At 43.2% G+C, this 21,091-nt stretch overlaps 1 protein-coding gene across 4 annotated transcripts in view; it reads right to left on the bottom strand.

Moving 5' to 3' along the window:
• The window catches only part of LOC134957844 (putative ferric-chelate reductase 1), a 265,125-nt gene that overhangs the window by 17,019 nt on the left and 227,015 nt on the right, over positions 1-21,091 (bottom strand). For 3 of the 4 annotated variants that reach the window (XM_063940058.1, XM_063940057.1, XM_063940059.1), the window contains 7 exons: positions 17,447-17,557; positions 17,107-17,219; positions 14,721-14,807; positions 10,863-10,960; positions 10,587-10,645; positions 9,540-9,677; positions 6,607-6,687 (listed from right to left, as the gene is read on the bottom strand). In XM_063940058.1, coding sequence (XP_063796128.1) covers positions 6,607-6,687; positions 9,540-9,677; positions 10,587-10,645; positions 10,863-10,960; positions 14,721-14,807; positions 17,107-17,219; positions 17,447-17,557 — 687 coding nt within the window. The remainder of the gene's footprint in view (positions 1-6,606; positions 6,688-9,539; positions 9,678-10,586; positions 10,646-10,862; positions 10,961-14,720; positions 14,808-17,106; positions 17,220-17,446; positions 17,558-21,091) is intronic. The other variant, XM_063940060.1, reaches the window with a different exon arrangement.

The following is a 21,091-nucleotide window of genomic DNA, read 5'->3' as shown; positions in this document are numbered from 1 at the left end:
TTCCTTGGAAGCTTTCCCCTTGCGTGACTGCTCCCCAACCTCGGAGACTTGCATCCGTGGTCACTAGGATCCAGGCTTGAATCCCGAACCTGCGTCCCTCTAGGAGGTGAGAACTGCATAGCCACCACAGGAGCGAGATTCTGGCTTTTGTCGACAGGAGTATCCTCTGGTGCATGTGTAGAAGTGATCCGGACCACTTGTCCAGTAGATCCCACTGGAACACCCTGGCATGGAATCGGCCATACTGTAGAGCCTCGTAGGCTGCTACCATCTTCCCCAACAGGTGGATGCACTGATGAATCGACACACATGCTGGTTTCAAAAAATTTTTGACCATCTTCTGGATTTCCAGAGCCTTTTCCACCAGTAGAAATACTTTCTGTACCTCGGTGTCCAGTATCATTCCCAGAAATGATAATCTCATCGTCGTTTCCAACTGTGATTTTGGAAAGTTTATGATCCAACCGTGCTGTTGAGGCACCGTCAGGGATAGTGCAATGTTCTGCACTAACTTCTCCCTGGATCTCACTTTTATCAGGAGATAGTCCAGGTAAGGAATTATGTTGACTCCTTTCTTGCGAAGGAGAACCATCATCTCTTCCATCACCCTGGTGAATACTCTCTGTGCTGTGGAGAGCCCAAATGGCAATGTCTGGAACTGGTAGTGGCAGTCCTGAAACGCAAACCTCAGGTATGATTGATGTGGAGGGTAAATGGGAACATGCAAGTAAGCATCCTTGATGTCCACCGACACCATAAATTCCTTCTCCTCCAAGCTGGAGATTACTGCTCTCGGGGACTCCATCTTGAATTTGAACCTTTTTAGGTAAAGATTCAACGATTTTAGGTTTAAAATCGGTCTGACCGAGCCGTCCGGCTTCGGTACCACAAACAGGCTTGAATAAAATACTTTTTCCTGTTGTAGCCAAGGGACTAAGGTAATTACCTCATCCTGACATAATTTCTGTATTGCTTCAGTTATATTTCTTCAGTCTTGAACAGAAACTGGTAAGGCTGATTTGAAAAATTGGCATGGGGGGAGATCTTGAAACTCTAACTTGTAACCTTGGGATACTATTTGTAGTATCCAAGGATCCAGATCTGATTGTACCCAGATCTGACTGAAGAGTTTTAGACGCACCCCCACCTGAGCAGACTCCCACAGGGGAGCCCCAGCATCATGCTGTGGTTTTAGCAGAAGCAGGAGCTGACTTCTGCTCCTGCGATCTTGATGCTGTTGTAGGTTTCCTACCTCTTCACCTCTTCCCTGCCCTCTTCCTGCGAAGAAGGGGGTACCTTTGGCTTTTTTATGTTTGTTGGGCCGAAAGGACTGCATCGGATGCGAATGATATGCTTTCTTTGCAGGTGCCGCTGCATAAGGAAGAAATGCTGATTTACCTGAGGTAGTCGTTGAAATCATGGCATCCAGCTGGTCCCCAAATAGCGCCTCACCCTTGTAGGGGAGCGCTTCAATATTCCTTTTTGATTCTGCATCTGCATTCCATTGGCAAATCCACAGTGCTCTGCGAGCTGAAATCACCATAGCTGAGGATTTTGATCCTAATAAACCAATATCCTTTATAGCTTCCTGCAGAATCCTTTATGTGACCGAGAGTTAATACCATATCATCCTTATCAACTGTGTCTATATTTTCTAGCAAGTTGTCTGACCATTTTTCAGTAGCGTTACCTACCCATGCACAAGCAATGGTGGGCCTGAGTAACGTTCCGGTAGCCATATAAAGGGTTTTTAAGTTAGTCTCTAACTCACGGTCAGCAGGCTCCTTTAACGAAGCCGACCCTGGGGCAGGTAAAATGATTTTCTTAGACAACCTAGAAACTGAGGTGTCTACCATGGGGGGTGACTCCCATCTTTACCTGTCTTCTTCAGGAAAGGGGTACGCTAAACGTATTCTTCTAGGAATATGACATTTCTTTTCTGGGTTAGACCAGGATTTTTTAAAGAATGTATTCAATTCCTTTGAAGGAGGAAAAGTTATCACCAGTTTCTTATTTAAATTAAAATAAGCCTTTTCCTCAGGTTCAGGTGTTGTTTCTATAATCTCTAACACCTCCCTAATAGCAATTATCATACATTGAATGCTTTTTGCTAACTTGGGGTACACCCCTCTCAAATCCCCAGTTTCGACTTGTTTCAGCATTGTTATGAAGAGGAAACAGCGTCTGTCAGCTTCTCTCTGTGTGCAGGAGAAAATGGCGCTGAGTGAGTGTCTGGCAAGTCTGAGGAGAAGCCCCGCCCCCTGTAATGGCGCGATCCTGTCTCAGCAACAATGATTTTTATACTGGCTGGGGTTTGTAAATCAGAGGCTATACATGTATTTACCGTTTTGCCAGTGAGAGTAAGGATTTTCCATGCAGCTCAGGGCGCCCCCGCGCCCAGCACCCTATGTTGTGAAGGGCTGTGTGTTTTGAGATGCATGCTCGTGCAGCGTCCCGCCGCTGCGCTGCACCTTTTTTGCCAGCAATACAAAGTAATACTCAGTATGCCTATATATGTAAACAGTAGCTATAACAAAACACAGTAGATACTGGATGTATATCACAGGTTGTTTGTACCACACAGCCCTGAATGTATGCACTCTCTTAACTAGCACCGTCCCTTGACAGGTAGAATACTTAAGTGTACTGTAAAATGCACAGCACTGGCGAGGAGGATTTGCCCCAGCAGTCCCAGGAACAGCGCAGCTCTGTTGTGATGGCAGCTGACAGGGAGTGAGGGAGAGATATGCAGCTCCAGGGCAGGAACATTTACCCAAATGGCGCCCTGGGGCTGGGGGAGAGGCTACAGGTCAGGCCATATCCCCCTGCTGGCTTCCCCACCGGGCGCTGCGGGCTTATTAAAAACGGGATTTTTATAAGAGAAAAACACCCACCTGTGCCCTGTGTCCCGGTGACTAGTGGAGCGGCTGCCCTTTACAGTGTCCACGCCAGCGCGCGGGGCCCGCCTCCCACGGCCGCGCCGGATCGCGGTTAAAAGCTAATGTCAATTATTACCTTAAAACATAAAGCTATACACTATTACCGTGGAGCCGCTATGGCCGCTAGACCACGTGCACGTGCTACGCACTTTGTACGCTATTTGCGTACAGAGTCCCGCACGTGGTACGCACTTGGTGTACACACGCTGCGCTAAGTGTACGGAATACACACAGCGGGCGCACACACAGTTGATAACCTTTAAACCTTGTTAATGATTCAAAATATATATATATATATATATATGCTTATACTTTAAACCTTTGGCAGCAATGTACTGTAACGATGTTAATACCTTTAAACCTTTAACAATGCTTATGCTGTTAGAGCGATTAATAGAAAGCCCTTTGCAGGAAAGTGAAAACACAACACCGGATTTTGGTAAAACCACAGCAGCTCTAACACCGCAGTGGATTATTCAGAGAAAAAGGGGAAAACAGATAGAAGTTATACACTACAAGCTAACAAGGAAATCTAACAGAATAACAGAGAATAAAGATGAACAATGGCTACAGAGAATATACATACGTTGGAAATCATTCGCAAGCGCAACCTGGATCCAGTCCTCAGCTATTCAGGTAGAAAGCCTTCAGAGTCTGAGGCTGGCCAGGCAACAGTGGTCTTTATATACACAACATGCATACACAATACAATAGTCACTGTAATCTCATTGTTCATTGGACACAGGGATGTGTCTCTACATTACAGCAAAGGTCATAGGTGGATTTGAACAGGTGGGCTGTGTCTTTCCCCAACTGCTCTTGTGGGTGGTATCCTCTGGATTCCCGCCGCATGTGTAATTTACAGCAAATACAGTTAATGTTCATAATCTACTTCTGTACATAACTATACGCAGGAGCGAGCGATCCTTTCCTAACTAACATCGGAATGTTACCCTTAAAATACCCTACAGCTGGATACTAGACACCACCTTTCAACCTTTATCTGACCCTTCCTATCATGCAAAGAGGAATCTCTCTGTCCAGGAACTGTTTAAACTAATCATACTCGCTGACATGGTCTAGGGGAATATTATCTATCAAATGCACTATTTGGGTTAAATATGCTACGATCGAGTCGCACGCTATACGCTCACAAACTCCGTTGTAAATACACATCTCATGCGCACGAGACGCTGGAGCGTCTTTTACGCAACTTGCGGGTATGTGTACGCACGGGGGACCAGGTGCATGAGCAGCGTGCATGTGCATGAGGGGTTAGTACAAGGGATATGCATCATGATATTTTTCGACTTTGACAAAGCGGGCCAAAGAGACCCCTTACCTCCTCTTGTACCTGCAGCCACGTGATCCCAGAGGTCAGCGGCGAGTGTGTGTGACTAACAGAAGGACACTGAAGCCTTCGCTGTAGTTAATCGGCAACCAGTGCGCGGGAGTATACAGCACCGCTGGGGGAGTGATGGAGCTGCAGCAAAGGATGTCTTAGCTGACATACATAAAAGCTGCAGCCCTTGAAGTCTTCAAAAGTTCTTCTTTTCTTCTGAATAAGCTATAATATGGGCTGCAATGGCAGCCCCCCTGTTGATTGCCTGCTTACTACATGGTACCAACTTACAAACTGAGCTCCTGTGCACATAGGCGGGGTTATATAGGAGGCGGTGCTGTGCATCTTGGGAACAGTCAAAGCTTTGAGCCTGTTGGTGCCTCGGATCAAGATCCTACTCTACACCCCGATGTTATTCCTTGTGGAGCCCAGTGTACCCTGCAGCAGAAAGGCTGTTTTTTTCTCTTCTTGCTACCAAAACATGTAATTTCCAAGCATTTGCCATCATGTTTGAAAGAGTATTGGTGAAAAGTGGCTACCACCACTTCTTTGAGTAAATACCAATTCAGTAAATGCCTCAAGCATTACTGTGAAGGTCAAATTTGCAGCACAGCGATCAGGTTTGAATTACCTCCCTTCTACTACAGAATAAAGGTGGGTAATTCAGACCTGATCACTGTGCTGCAAATTTTGCTGCCCTGCTATTAGATAGTCGCCGCCTAACGGGAGTGTAAATTTGCCCCATGCAAGTGTGCGATCGCATGTGTACGCCGTGCAAAAATGTACCTCAGTCAGCGGAGAGCTGCAAATCCGTTCGCAACTCACTGACCATCGAATGTTTTTTTTCCAGTGTGTGCAGTCTGTGCGCAGCCCAGGACTAACTCCTCCAGTGCAAAGAAATCAGGCTGATTGGTGCCACAGATGACGTCACATACACTTCCTGAAAACACTTGGGAATGCCTGCGTTTTTCCGGACACACCCAGTAAATGGTCAGTTACCACCCACAAACGGCCTCTTCCTGTCAATCACCTTGCGAACGCCAGTGCAATCTAAATTTTCGCACCATCCTGTCGCTGCTATCTGTCGCGCCTGCGCATTGTAGTGCATACGCATGTGCAGCCATTCGATAATCGCCCGCTGTGCGAAAATGCACTGCAGCGATCAGGTCTGAATTACCCCCAAGGTTTGGTACAAGTAACCAATAGCAGAACACAGACACCAGGCTTTGAATCCGAATCTAATAGGCTTCCTGTGAATGAACATTTTACATGAGTGACGAGTGAAATAGGGGATCATGTGCTCATCGATCAAGAAATTGCGAGAAAATACACCAAATTGCATTAACTTCCTATTTGCTGCATAAATGAATGGTCTAATCCAGTATAAATCATATAAATATACAGTAAAGGGCCCTACACACTGGCAGATAACACTGCACGATATGAATATTCTCGTTCATTAATGAACGAGAACTCGTTCATATCGTGCAGTGTGTAGTCACCAACGATTAACGATGCGCGGCCCCAACGCTTATGCATGCAGGCCAATATGGACGATATTGTCCATATTAGCATGCATTGCTATGGCGCCGGGGGGAGTGAAGAAACATCACTCCCCCGTCACCTCCCCCCGCCGCCCGTCTGCCATACCGGCGGTCGGGCAGCTCGGCGGCGGATCGCCCAGTCTGTAGGGCCCTTAACTCTAGTTTATCTTGTATTTTATCTTTTCTAAACATGTTACTCCAAAGTTACATGTATTTTTTAAACAAATATATAAAATATAATAGATATAAATGAATGAATAAATAAATAAATATAAAATACAGTAAAACTCTACTGCTTGAATATTAAAGATAACATAACATACTAGTCAGACACCATGAGGTATATTTGTGTTGGTTTTTAGAAGTGGGATGTTGCCCATAGCAACCAATCATATTCTAGCTATTATATTCTAGAACACAGGTTCTCAAACTCGGTCCTCAGGACCCCACACGATGCATGTTTTGCAAGTCTCCTCACAGAATCGCAAGTAACAATTAACTCCACCTGTGGACCTTTTAAAATGTGTCAGTGATTAATTAATACACCTGTGCACCTGCTGGGTTACCTGCAAAACATGCACTGTGTGGGGTCCTGAGGACAGAGTTTGAGAACCACTGTTCTAGAAGGTGCTACATACATTATAAGTAGAATCTGATTGATTGCTATGGGCAACATCTCCACTTCTAAAAACCCTCACCTTTGTAAATATAATCCCATATGTACATTTCAGCGTCATTTTTCCCCACTGCACCCCCTCTCCATGTCTCTGCCTCCCATTACCTTTATCCTGTGTAGCAGACTGTGTGGCTGGGGCCGTATATTGCTGTAGCTCTGCACTCTCTGGCTTTCTCCTGTGCTCAACTGTTCAGCCACAGATAGAAAGTGAAAGTAAACACACTATCTGGTATCAAATTTCAGTGTCTAACAAAAATGCTCCAAAATGACTAAATTTATTGGCCCAATGGCTAGAAAACTACCCACTGATTTTTACATGCAGATAACACAGGTGCATACCTCCCAACATGACCCTCTCCAGGAGGGACAGAATGCTCTGCTCATGGACTTCCCTCTTAATGTATGATTGCCATCACCTGTGCTGAAACAACTTTATTATCCATTAACTTGTTCAAAACAGGTGATGGCAATCATAAATTAAGATAAAAGTCCAGGAGCAGAGCATTCTGTCCCTCCTGGAGAGGGTCATGTTGGGAGGTATGCAGGTGTGGTGCACGTGAGGTGAAAAATGATTACATATGTGGTGACTACTATCCATGGACATCTTGACACAGGAATACTTTTTATTTTGTTTCTGTTTTAAAAATGTTTAACTTTTTATATAAAAATGTTTAATTTTATGTAGTGTTACTCGTAGATTCAAATAAAGTTGCTAAAAAGGGGATGGGGGGTTGAAATAACAGTATGTGATTGCTAACATTATGAGAATATATATATATATATATATATATATATATATATATACACACACACACACACACACACATTATATATATATATATATATATATATATATATATATATATATACACACACATTTCAATTTGCTGCATTCGTTAGTCTAGTAAAAAAAATGTAAAGTTCTAGGTAGAAAACTACCCACACGGGCCAAAATGGGTTAATGAAAAAATGTCCCAACTCCTTCAGTTCAAATATCTAATATGTCAGGTGGAACAATGCATCTCTGTAACCAGTCGCCATAAGCGATCATCCGTGTCCCCATTCCTCCTTTATGTCAAACACTCTCCCTCTAAGTTGAGTTTCCACATATAGTGAAAAAACAGAAATTAGGAAAAAATAGTGTAATGCATTTTAATGCAAGGAATGGACATTCCTTGTTTCTCAGCTTTGGTGTGTGCATCAGCGGTCTCTGATGTATTACATTATGTCTCCCAACAGCAGATGTAATGCAATACTCTGCAACTCTACCAGAAGCAAGCTAGGATGGAGAAATATCTGCAGCAAAATGTGGGGGCTCCCAATATGTGTCTGCTCATCCTCCGCTCTATAATCCGGCCTACACTCCTGATCAAAATGGTGTTAGTGAACAATCAAACTGTACACTAGTGGAGAAAGTAAGATGTATGCTGAAAGATACAGGACTAGAGAAACAGTATTGGATGAAAGAAATGTCCGCAGCAGTTCACCTAAAGAAGCATTGTTCTACAGTTGTCCTAAAAGACATAACACCTATTGCAGCCTGTTCAAAGACAATACCAAGTTTGAAACATCTCAGATCATTTGGAAGTACTGTTTATGTCCATATAACAAAAGAGAGAAGATGCAAACTGAATTCAAAATCAAGAAAGTGCATCATGCTTGGCTGCTGCCAGAAAACCTGTAAAGTCAAGGGATGTTGTATCTGAAGAGACAACACAAGTTACAGGAGGGCTGGACTTTGACATGTAGAACAAATATGTGTCAATAGACATGCCAGTATTTGGAGATACATCTGAACCAAAGACTACCAGTGTAGAAGTTCAATTACAGAAAACATCATCTGCTAGATCTAATAGTGGCAAGCAACCTAGACGATAAGATGAGGAGTTTGCAAACATTACATTATGCTAAAGGGACACATTATTTAACTATCTAACATCCTTCCAGCTGGATACAAATGTTTTAATTACTAACACTGCAACAAATTCTTTTATATGAGAGACTTTGTGGCAACTGCCCTATAAAGAAGTCTAAATGTTTGGCATCAACTTATAGGTGGATACAAATATCTCTTTAGAATTCTGCTACAAGATCATTGTAAGAAATTATTGTGTCTGTATTGCTGTGGATGTAATTGCTTATGCGGTTACTGTGTTTTTTGTGAACTGATTATTGTTGCATATATTAAAATCAGCTATAAAGGTTTATAATAGATACCATTTTAAAGATAATAATATATTTTTTTAATTATAGTCTGTCAGCGCTATCTGTGTTTTTGTTTTTGCATTACATTATGTGTAGCTCAAGAGATTCAAATACCAAAGTGAAAAGATTGATTGGTGTGAATGGAAGTCATAATTAAAAAAAAAAGAGAGACTGCACAAGATTTAGGAGTTACAATTACAAAAAAGACATCAAGATTTGTGAGTTACAGCAATTCAAAAATCCTATGTTGTCAGTGAGAGGAGTCTTGCTGATGTTTCAGTTAAGAAAGCCAAACCACAGTTGTCTTATATGTTCATGTTCTTTTATATGCCTAACCACATCTTTCTTACAGGTTGCTGGGTGTTCGGTTGCATTTTGAGCTTGTGTAAGATGGAAAAGCTTGTAGTTAGGGGGTGTTAGAAGTCTCTTATATGACTCCTCCAGGAATAATGCTTCATTAAGTTACCAAGATGGCCACCAGTTCCATTACTGAACATGTTTGATGCCATCTTGTTAATATGTATGAGTGGCATAGTGGGAAACTGACATCCCCCCTTAGGCTCCTTAGACCAGTGATGCCATTAACCGCTGCCACAGCACCTGCACTTTTACTGCATCCTAGAGACAGTCACTGGCTGGCGATCTGTCTGAAACCCACCCATCTACACACTCTTCTACCAGTGTAAAAATAAGTAAGGCTGTAATGTCACTTGTACAATTACTACACTGTATTTGCTCTTGGATCATATCAGAATTCACTGGGGTGTACATTTAACTCTGCTAAACCACCACCTATGCACATCACAGCAGTAACATCACACCAGGTTTCTCACCTTTTGATTTAAGTTGCATTATGGTCTCCAGGATAATATAGAACAGAACTTCCCATGCAAAAAATCCACCCATCACCTTGGCCATCCATAGAGATGGGGTTGTGTCCACAAGAATCAGGCCGAGGAAAATGGCAGCCACTGGCAATGGGTGGAATGTGATAGGTTTAGTAGTGGTAGTAAATAAAGATGACTTTACAGCAGGGGTGGGGAACCTTTTTTCTACTAAGGGCCATTTGGATATATATAAAATCCTTCTGGGGTCATACAAAAATTATCAACTTAAAAATTAGCCTGCTCCCAGTCTCTTGTTATACCCCATTAGATATGCCCCCAGTCAGTTGTTATGTCCCATTAGATATGCCCCCAGTCTCTTGTTATACCCCATTAGATATGCCCCTAGTCAGTTGTTATGTCCCATTAGATATGCCCCCAGTCAGTTGATATGCCCCATTAGATATGCCCCCAGTCAGTTGATATGCCCCATTAGATATGCCCCCAGTCAGTTGTTATGTCCCATTAGATATGCCCCCAGTCAGTTGTTATGCCCCATTAGATATGCCCCGAGTCAGCTGTTATGCCCCATTAGCTATGCCCCCAGTCAGTTGTTATGCCTCATTAGATATGCCCTCAGTCAGTTGTTATGCCCCCTAGTAGTGCCTCTTACACACACATTAAAAGAAAAAAAAAACACAATACTCACCAGCCCCGGTCCTGTTTCCGGACCGCTGGCTGCCCGCTCCTTGGAACTATGGGAGCACCGCATATGTACACTGCCTGAGTTGGAAGCTGGAGTTCAGGAGTGAGCTCCTGCCTCCAGCTGCTGCTGAGGAGAAGGAGCCAGGTGCCCGCTGGTAACAAAATCTCAACAGGCGCCCAGCATCTTCCTCGGTTAGGTGAGCCTGGCCGGGCCTGATCAAGTGGCTTTGCGGGCCTTATACAGCCCGCGGGCCTGAGGTTCCCCACCCCTGCTTTACAGTCTAAATAAAACACATAAAGTAACTGTAGACATATATTAGATAGAAATATACACAAATATTCTAGTATTACCTGCTAGTATCTTTATCACTAGTGCGTTGACTCTATGCGCCCAGTTAAAGATGAACCGTCTGTGATTAAAATACATGTTCAGATAGTCACATACAGAACTTTAATTGTTCTCTCTAAGTTACTATTTCAGTCACACCATTTAATAATCAAAAGAGAATTAGATATTTGTTTTATTCTTCAGGTTTTTCACAGCTGTGTAACCCAGGATTCAAACAATCAGACTGTAGTGCTATAGCTAAATTAAAATGTTTCCATCCATAGATATATTTACATTACCTGCTGCTTTTTGGGTCTGGACGAAACAGAGCTGCGATGGGTTGTAAGAATGATAGTATCATGACTATACATCCAAGAACTGGATGGGCACCAGTGTCCTGTAAAAAAACAAAATGCAGTGCAGTTAGAGCACCTAACCAGTTCCACAATCTCAGCTTTCGTTAATTGGTGGTTGTCATCATAATTTGTTTTTCAAGATGAGAATTTGGAAATCAATGTCAGACTTAGCTCAATGCTAAGAGACACCCCCTATTAGAGATGTTTGGTTTGGTTTCCTTTGAAACGGAAACCACCTGCACTTCCGGTTTCAGGGTACTTCAGAGCACGAGCTCTGTATTTCCTGCCAAGATTGGAAACAAAAATGAGACACTTCATCATCCTCCTGGCATCAGAGCTCACGTGTTTTGGGTTCAATAAAAGTCCCTCCCTCATGGTTTGGGCACCATTTCACACAGAAAGCCATAGGGTGAGGGTGTGGGGCAGGCTGCAGTTTGATTAAGCGTTACTATGACTGTGATTAAGAGCTACCGTGTATGTGATTAAGTGCTGTGGGAACACTCGTCTCATTAGTGAACTAGGACTGAGTTGCAGCACTGTCTGTGACTGTTTCAGACATAAGGGTAGATGTATGAAAAATCATTTTACGTTCCATAAATGTTAGAACCCGCTTCACTACGGACTGTTCATACATTGCCTGGCATATTGTTTTGCTATCTGAGCACATCTCCTCCTTTATACATGAGGGAGAAGCAGTATCAGTGCAAATAATGGCGCTGATACAGCTTCTCCCCCATAACGACCTGTCATATCTACCCCTTAGTGTCATTAGTAAAGGGCTGTGGACAGCAGCATTGTGACTGTCAGTGTAAGTAAAATCATAAATAAAACATAAATAAAAAAAAACTGTGTGTGTGTTCACGAGAGGTTCAGGTACTGTACTTAAAAGTAACATTCAGTATGTGCCACCATTACTTACTGCTGTGCGATACATAATAGCCAGTGAGTGACACTGGTTGTGCATGAAAGGGTTTTTAGAAAAGAAAAACACAGTGAGAGTGATTTGAGAAGCCTGTGCATGCAGGACAAGTACATTAGAAGCATCCTGATACAATATCAGGTCAGTAAGTATAATGCTATCCTTATATGGCATTATGCGTTGTATGACAAAGAAAAGTTCTCATCGCTTGATAAGTTGCCATCACTGACTATGGTGGCATTATTAACAGAAAACAAAGGCACCACTGTAGAAAGTGCCCCAAAAAATGGGGTTATGATCACTTTATACACTGACCCGTGGTTGGGGGGATATCAAAGTCTATCACAGAGATCCTTATCGATTACCTACAGTATACAAAATAGTACGTAAGAGTCCGCAGCATACAAAGATAGAAGGGGACCAGTGTGCAGTCTCCATGTGGGCTCCCTCCTTTATGCTGGCCAGTGCAGGTTTGTAGACTTTCAGTGGCGTAACCCCCAGAGACAACAGAGACATTTGCCACTGGGCTCCAGCTGTCAGAGGGGCCCTAAATGAGGAAAGACTGAGGGGGCTTCTGAACTAGAAAAGATCTCTCTCCACTCATTTCATAGTGACTTGCTGCAGTCACTGCTGACTGCTGTCCAACCTCAGTAACCTCCTTCGAAGACCCCTTTAGCTGAAGAGTCTGGAATGTGTCTGATAACAGATCAAAGTGTGTACAATGATCTACAGCCCTGCTGCTGCTGTCTATGAGGATAGAATGGAAAGCAGAAATTGGTTTTAAGAAAATGCAGTAATTATTATAATAAAACTTTTAAGGGGAGTATTTATCAAAACTTGGAGAGAGATAAAATTGTGAGAGATAAAATACCAACCAATCTGCTCCTGTAATTTTTCCACCACAGCCTCTAAAATGTAAGTCAGAAGCAGATTGTCTGGTACTTTATTTCTCTTCGAACTTTGATAAACCCACCCTAAGGGCTCTATTTATTATTTACAGCCAGAACCTAAAAATAAAGATTCCTTATCACCACAATCAGCTTCAATAAGGAATCTTTATTCTCCCAGATGTACCATTGACAAGTCACTGGGATGTCAGAACATGTACAAGCAAGCTGGAACCACTGGGGTCCACCCCCTTCTATTTTGCCTCCAGGCTCCTGGCATGTACTTACACCCCTGTAGACTTTGGTACTGTTTCAGAGGGGAGGCATTTGATATACCGGCTGTCGGGATCCCGGCACTCAGTATACCTGCGCTGGAATCCTGACATCCGGCATACCGACAACTATTCTCCCTCTTGTGGTGTCCATGACACCCTTGGAGGGAGAATAAATAGTGTGGCATGGGGTGCCACTGTGCCTGCAGCATGGTGCGCATAGCGAGCCCGCAAGGGGCTCCTTTGCACTCACCCCGCTGCCTGCATGCCGGTGGTCAGGATCCCGGCACCAGTATGCTGGGCACCGGGATCCCAATTGCCGGAATAACATACTACACCCTGTCTGAGTACACTGTGCATGCACAAACTGCTGGTAAAATGTTGGCAGTGAAGAAAACCAGGGCTCCAGAGAGGCAAGTATTATTTGTGGGTGCAGGGCATGCGGTTTGGGCCCCCAGTACCCTGGGGCGTTTGTGCACTCTACACCCTTCACCCATTATAGATACACCTTTGGTAAGTGTTGTGATAAGGCTAAGCCAGAGATTTCCAAACTCAGTCCTCAAAGCAATCTAATAGTCCTGGTTTTAAGAATAACCATGCTAAGGCACAGGTAACTTAGTTCCTCAGACAATCTGATTCAACATCTGTGCTCAACCATAGATATTCTTAAAAAGTAATCCGTTAAGGTGCATTGAAGACAGACTTTGGAAACCACTGCACTAAGCAAATATTAAACTTTTTTGGCCGCAATTACTAAACAATTTGACAGGTGAAGCACTTAAGGAAAACTTTGCTAATCATTAAGCATTATGGTGGCTCGATTATGCATTGAGAAGTCAAAGCACTAGGAAATATTGTCAGGGCCAGCAACAGAAATCCTGGGGCCGGTACACGGATACTGTATCAACCTCCAAACATGCATGCATGCACGTACGTACGTACGTACGTACGTACGTACGTACGTACGCACGCACGCACGCACATCATTCAAGTGATTTACATTTTCTTAGAAAATCATTAGACTGTCTTGAGGGTGCAGGACCCAGAAGAGACTCACCACAGCCAGAGGCGAGACATGTCTCATGTCTGTAGGGACAGCGGTGGGGCTGTGGGCTGCTGCTGCATGGGAGGCTGTGTACACCTGCTGGCTGCTGGCTGCAGGGCCGTTCCGCAGCGGCAAAAGATCAGGAAGAGCTAGTGCAGGGATGCATCAGCATCATGACATTGCGACAAGACTTGGTGAAGTGACAAGTAATGGGGGGTAGGCATTGTGGGTGGTGTGGCTGGATAATTAATTTGTTTTTTACTTAATTGGCAAGCGGACAGAGTGGGCATTATAAAATGTATTAATTGGTGCTGCTGTCCCATATTTGGTATCCATGACTCTCGGTGCCTCTCTGACCCTCGGGGCTTATTACTGGTGTCCCCTTTGTCCGTCCCTGTTGCCAGGCCTGAATATTGTCCAAGAGTTAGTGAAGAAATTGAATTTGAAAAGAGGAAATACAGGTATATTTCAGAAGACAAAGACATTACAAAAATTTAAATCAGCCATAAAGTAAAACAGTCGTAAATGGTTAGTTTGGGTTTGAATAATGTGGTAATCCTTTTTTGTTTACTATTGCAATCTATCAGTGTGAGCAATCATTCCAATTTATAGTTTTCAATTCTTTAAAATGACTGCGTGACTTACAAAGCATGAATGGAGAAATCAGAACATACTTACACCACTCCAGCCAGCAACTTCCACAAACACCATGATAAAAGCAATTATTGTCAGAATTACAGTCAGTACCATGAGCATTAAGTGAGTCTGTATGAACCAAAACAGAAAGATAGGTATCAAATTATGGAGCTTTTTCAGAACAGCAAAAAAAAGTTATTGTTATGTAGCTTTACAGAGTATTAAGGGACTGATTCTGAATTGCACGCAATGCTGATATGTGAAAACTCCCTAAAGATTTGTATGATGCATGTGTTCCATTGTGTGTACACACAGAGTTGCAGCACCGACTGAAATGCACAGTGTCAAAGATGTAATGGAAATGTACTGGGCATTCCTCGGAGGTTGCTATTCAGATACTCGGAGATGTACCATCTTATAGGCAGGTTACAGGAGTGTTGTGGGGGTGTTCCTGAACTCAGATGCTTAATAGCTTACATTGGAGGTTATATACTCATGGAGATTCTACACCTAGCATGAGGCTTACATGGTGTTACTGATGGTAGCATTTAGACGCATCAAGCAGGATTTTACTGGCTAAAGACGCACAAAGTGGGTGTCTTAGTCCCTGCACAGCTCTATACTAGGGAAGGGCTGAAACAGATGTAACTAGAGCAAAGTGGTAGGTGGTGGAGGCATCTTCAGTGGGTGTGGATCATCAAATCGACAGTATCTAGGTCGACAATGTTTAAGTTGACCACTATAGGTCGACAGTCACTAGGTCGACAGGGTTGGAAGGTCAACAGGGTTTCTAGGTCGACATATGCTAGGTCGACAGGTCAAAAGGTCGACATGAGTTTTTTTTTGTATGTGTGTCTTTTTCTTTGTAGAGTGACCGGGAACCCCAATTAGTGCACCGTGTCTCCTCGCATGGCTCGCTTTGCTCGCCATGCTTCGGGCAAGGTGCCTCACTCCGCTACCGCTTCGCTCGGCACAGATTACCGTTCCAATCGTAGTCCACGTGGATCGTTAAGTATGAAAAAGTTCAAAAAAAAGGAAAAAACTCATGTCGACCTGTCGACCTAGCACATGTCGACCTAGAAACCCTGTCGACCTATAGTGGTCGACCTAAACATTGTTGACCTAGACAGTGTAGATCTTCAGACCGGATCCCATCTTCAGCACCTCAGCCTGAAAAGGTTACACTTGGCTGTGAGATCATAGCCAACAGCCACTCTCATAGCCCCTCAAAGACATTGAGTAGCAGCAGCCAGTTTGATTATTCATATCAGCAATTTACATTCCAAGTGGCTTTTATGATTTTGGCCAACTTAAAAAAAAAAAAAGAAAGAAAAAGAAAGAAAATAAAAGCGTAAATGTGTCATGGATAGTTGTGCACTGTGTTATTTCCTGTCCTATTTAGCTATGACATTCTGTTAAAAGGGAAGAGGTGATGTTGGATTCACAGACTAGATGTAAGGAAAGTACAGTGAACCACATGAAATTGGTGCCATCCAATCAATTCCAGTGTGAATGTGGCAATCTTGACAGGATTAAAAGAGTGCAAACCTGAGTGTTTATAAGATAAGAGATCCATGGTCTGCAGGGGGCAGCAAGAGATCGATGGTCCGCAGGGGGCAGCGAGAGATCCACGGTCCGCAGGGGGCAGCGAGAGATCCACGGACCGCAGGGGGCAGCGAGAGATCCACGGTCCGTAGGGGGCAGCGAGAGATCTATAGGCTGCAGGGAGCAGCAAGAGATCTATGGGCTGTAGGGGGCGGTGAGGGATCTATTGGCTGTAGGGGGCAGTGAGGGATCTATGGGCTATAGGGGGATGCACCTCCACCAGTTTGTATGCCTCTGAAGCAGTGTTATGTATTTTATTTCTTATATATTTTGTTAACTGCAGGTCCATATGTAGCTATGTTTTTAATGCAATTTGTGTTTTTATTGCATAATATGTTTCATGTTTGCTTCACTGGCTGCATTTATTCTTGCCAAATCTAAAGAACGTGAGAAATGGAGCGGTGCAGTCCAGTCTCGGTGTGCCACAAATCTCTATGCCAAGTGCAGTTTCTCTGCCTAAACATGGCCTCCTGTCTTAGCAACATGGCAGTAACTGCGTAGCCACCCATTACCACCCACTGAATTCCACAGACTGTGCATCTGAACCTGTTCTGGGTCTCTGAGCACTAACAATTGGGATGCATGTGCTGTGCGACTGGGATGTATACAAAGACTTAAAACATTGGCTAACTGTGTGAGGCACTGACACAGTGTACAATAAACCAACAATTTGGAACAAATAATACTCAATATGGCAGCGGGAAGTTGGACACAGATATCTAGCACAGCTTATAAGCAGCAAGAAATATGGAGTACTGTAAATAGAGTAGAATACATGAGCAGAAGACTACAACAGATACAGAGATTCACCATCTCATCTCACCTGGAACCATGCAGCCTTCCCAAGGACTGGTTTTCCAGCTGCACTCTTCATATAACGAGCCATAATCATCCCAATACTGCCAGTAGTCATCCAAGCAATCAGCATCAGGGCACCTAAGGAACAGATGGGGAATTAGAATGTGGCGTCCCCTCTAGGTGTGTGTTCCAAGTAATATGAGCAAATTGAAATTTGTATCATTAGCCAGACATAAGGAATTTCAATCATGAATAGTTTAAGAATATAAAAACAAACTAAACTCTTTGGGTGTTCAGTCCTTCTACTTTTTACTAGTAACATTAACTAGTACTAAAGGATAAAGTAAATCGTTATACGTACTCACCATGACCAAGTACTAAAGAACTTGCTCCACTCTGTGCACTGACCAACTGAAAACTTGAAAGGTCAACAATACTGCTGGACATAGTGACCTTTGTGTGTTGTAGGATTTGTCCTGTGTACAAGGGATTGGTTTTACTATTTATTTTTATTATTCATCCAAAAGACAATAGGTGACATTCATGAAAAAACAGTTCTGCCATAGAGTCTAGAAAATGAAAGCAAACATCTAACTGGTTGCGTTAGGTTATAGGGTTTTCGGTCTATAGATCTACACTAAAAGGGTCTACAGTCAATTTGTCTATAACTAATGGTAGACATGCATTAGGTCGACAGGATCAAAAGGTCGACATGTAAAAGGCAGACAGTTCAAAAGGTCAACGTGACAATGGTCGACACAAATATGGTAGACACAAGTTTTGTATTTTTAAAATTCGTTTTAACTTTTTCATACTTTACCATCCACATGGACTCTGATTGGGAATAGTAACCTTGCCTGAAGGATAGCGAGCGAATCAAGCCATGCGAGGGTACGTGGTACACTAAAGGGACTTGTTTGTTGTAGAAAAGTGAAAAAACACCCCCACCAAAAAAAGTATCTACCGTTTTTATGTCGACCTTTTGACCCTGTCGACCTTTCCTTCTGTCTACCTAGTCTATGTCAACCATTTGACCTTGTCGACCTTCTGACCCTGTCGACCTAATGCATGTCTACCATTAATGGTAGACCCATTGACTGGCCACCTTTTTAGTGTAGATCTAATGATCCACACCCAAGGCCAGCGCCACCATTACGCAGCTTTAGGCAGCTGCCTATGGGCGGCGGTCACTGGAGGGTGGCACGGGACACTGCCGACGAATGCTGCCTTCATAATTCCTGTGCTCCTCCTCTTCCATAAGAGATGAGGAGTAGGGATGCTGCGGCCGCCCATCAATTATCACTCCAACTCCTCCCTCTGCAATCCTCCCCGAGTCTGTCTCTCCTCCCGCAATAGCTCCCGGCATATTCAGCCTTCCGTGATCTCACCTGCCTCCTCTCCTCCCGCAATTGCATACCACATATTACCGCCCCCCCCACCACCTCTGATTACATACTCTGCCCCCAAGTCCCCCATCTGGGTGAGCCATCCATCATAGATCGGATCTGATCTCCTGATCCAATCTGCGGTACAGTGTTTTCTGCTTCCCACTGATATTCGGACAGCTCTTGGCTACGCAGGGCAGCAATGGGCTGTGGCAGCGTGGCTGCCGATTAATGGACCAGCTGTCCAGTAGTAAGTTTAGCAGCCTGCAGCTCCATGACTGCAGGGAAGAAGGGATGGGATACCTGTCTTGTGGATCTGTTGGATGGAAAGACAGAGGAAAGTGTGCAGGCTCTCTCTGTCCTGTGCATGTATCAGCACAGCCTGTCTTTCCCATCAGCAAAGCAAAAGACAGGCTGTATTATTTTTTTGTTCTTCTATCAGCAATTCACTTTGAATATTAGGCTCTGGGTTTATGTATATATATATATATATATATATATACATACACACATGAATAGAACAAAAACAGCTGGCACTCGTGGAGGCTATAACAGACACGCAACACAGTTGTAGATTTCAACGTTTCAGGGCCAATGCCCTTTTCGCAAAATGATAGCAGGGCACTGGAGCAAGTTGGCTTATTATGTTACAGGAGAGTTAGACTTACAGACCATTATATATACACATGTATATATATATTACACACAAGTGTAGATATATACGTGTGTGTGTGTGTGTGTGTGTGTGTGTGTGTGTGTGTGTACATATATATATATATATATATATACATACATACATACACACACACACACACACAAATATAAATACACATACAGAGATAGGAGCAGAACAAGATTATTAGAACGGTGACAGGGGTGGACATCCCGGGGCCCCAACACACAGTACCCCAAATTAGCAAACGACACTGTTAAAAAATTGGAGCACAGCATTTAGCTGTGTCTCCGTTCTACCCCCCTCATCAGCCACCAAGGAGCTCCTCACACTGCCCATGTCAGTTTTGCAGAAAGTCAAATCCTTCAAGACACTGTCCTGAAGCATGAAGGGGATTCAGCACCCTAACCTGCTCCATTTCTGGCTGAAGGTGTGCACTGTGTGGTATGCGGGCAATGGCTGGAAGAGAAGTAGAATCATCTCTGACTCCTGCACCTGTGTCTATATTCCTGCAGCACTACTTGTTCACTTCCTCCAGCGGGACCAGTGCTTAGTAAATGGCTCTGTGCTACCGACGCTGGGGGATGAGATGGCATGACATCTCATCCCGCAAAAAGGCGACAAGGTGTGGGACTCTGGAGACTGGAGCCAGATTCTGAATCTGCCTGACCGTGGTGGGACCAGGAAGTCAGCACTGAGGTCAGATATATATATATATATATACACATACATACAAGAACAACAGATACAGCGCTGGTTATTTAACATGGAGCACAGATACAATAAATATATATATATATATATGTGGAATCAAAGTCACTCAATGAGCGCTTTAAAGCACTAAATCCTCTTTAAATGATTCAGGATCGCTGCTCCCCTTAGTCAGTTCGAATTCCCACGAAGATAGATATAAATAAAACATATATAGGGGGCGCTCCATAGTGCATAAACTTTTATATTTTTCTTAAAAACACAAAGTGCTTGAGACAAATGTTAAAATTACACTCGTACCAGAAGGCAACCAGTGTAGGCTGGTTACCACATGATTCCACAGTTAATAACCAAGCAAAGCTGGAACAAGGGTCAGACCAAATTGCGCTGGAGTCCTCCACCCACCGGCGGCTACTTTCCCTGCTGCAGCTGCAGGGATTTCTCAGCGTCACTAGACTCCGCCCTAACGCGTTTCGTCATCGAATTCGTCAGAGGGGTGGAGTCTGTGACACTTGGATCCATATTTAACGATCCTCTACTAGAACTTACATCAATCCCAAATCAATACACCTGTGCGGCCATTTGAAGTTAAAACATATAGTGCTCTATCCTCTATATATCAATATAGAGATATATTATGTGTAACCATTTACATATTAAAACTTGGTTTTACTGCCAAATTAATACTTTACTAGATTACTCTTACACAAGAAAAACAGCAAACATCAAATCGCCGCTCAGTTTACAAGGTAGCAAATACTTTACAACAAGTACATATATACTTATTGCTACATGTACAGGCAGATATATTTATATTATGCATAATAAACACAGCCAATACAAAGGGTTTAAACCTGATGAAAAACAGTTGGAAGATACAGTAAAAGGAGCTGAAAAAATAATAAATAAAGGTTTAACAATTAAAGGCACAGATCTGTAACTTCACAAGTCACACCAACATTATTTTAAAAACGGTGTAATTTCAAACCCTTCATTTAATCCCTCAGGTTTTAGGGTCTTAAGGGTCAATATCCAAAAGGTTTCCCTTCTTTCTAATTCACTATCCCTATCCCCACCTCTTTTATTCATGGCCACATGTTCTATACCTTTAAACCGTAATTTAGTAGAATCACTACAGTGATGTTCTTTAAAATGCCGTGGAACACTGTGATTTGTTATTTGATTTTTTAAATTTCTAGTATGCTCTAAAATGCGGATCTTCAACATCCTTTTAGTTTTCC

The sequence above is a fragment of the Pseudophryne corroboree genome, chromosome 9 (genome assembly GCF_028390025.1).
Source record: "Pseudophryne corroboree isolate aPseCor3 chromosome 9, aPseCor3.hap2, whole genome shotgun sequence".
Classification (NCBI taxonomy): Eukaryota; Metazoa; Chordata; class Amphibia; order Anura; family Myobatrachidae; genus Pseudophryne; species Pseudophryne corroboree.
Note: the sequence above shows the minus strand (reverse complement) of the source record. Positions and strands in the feature narration are given on the sequence as shown.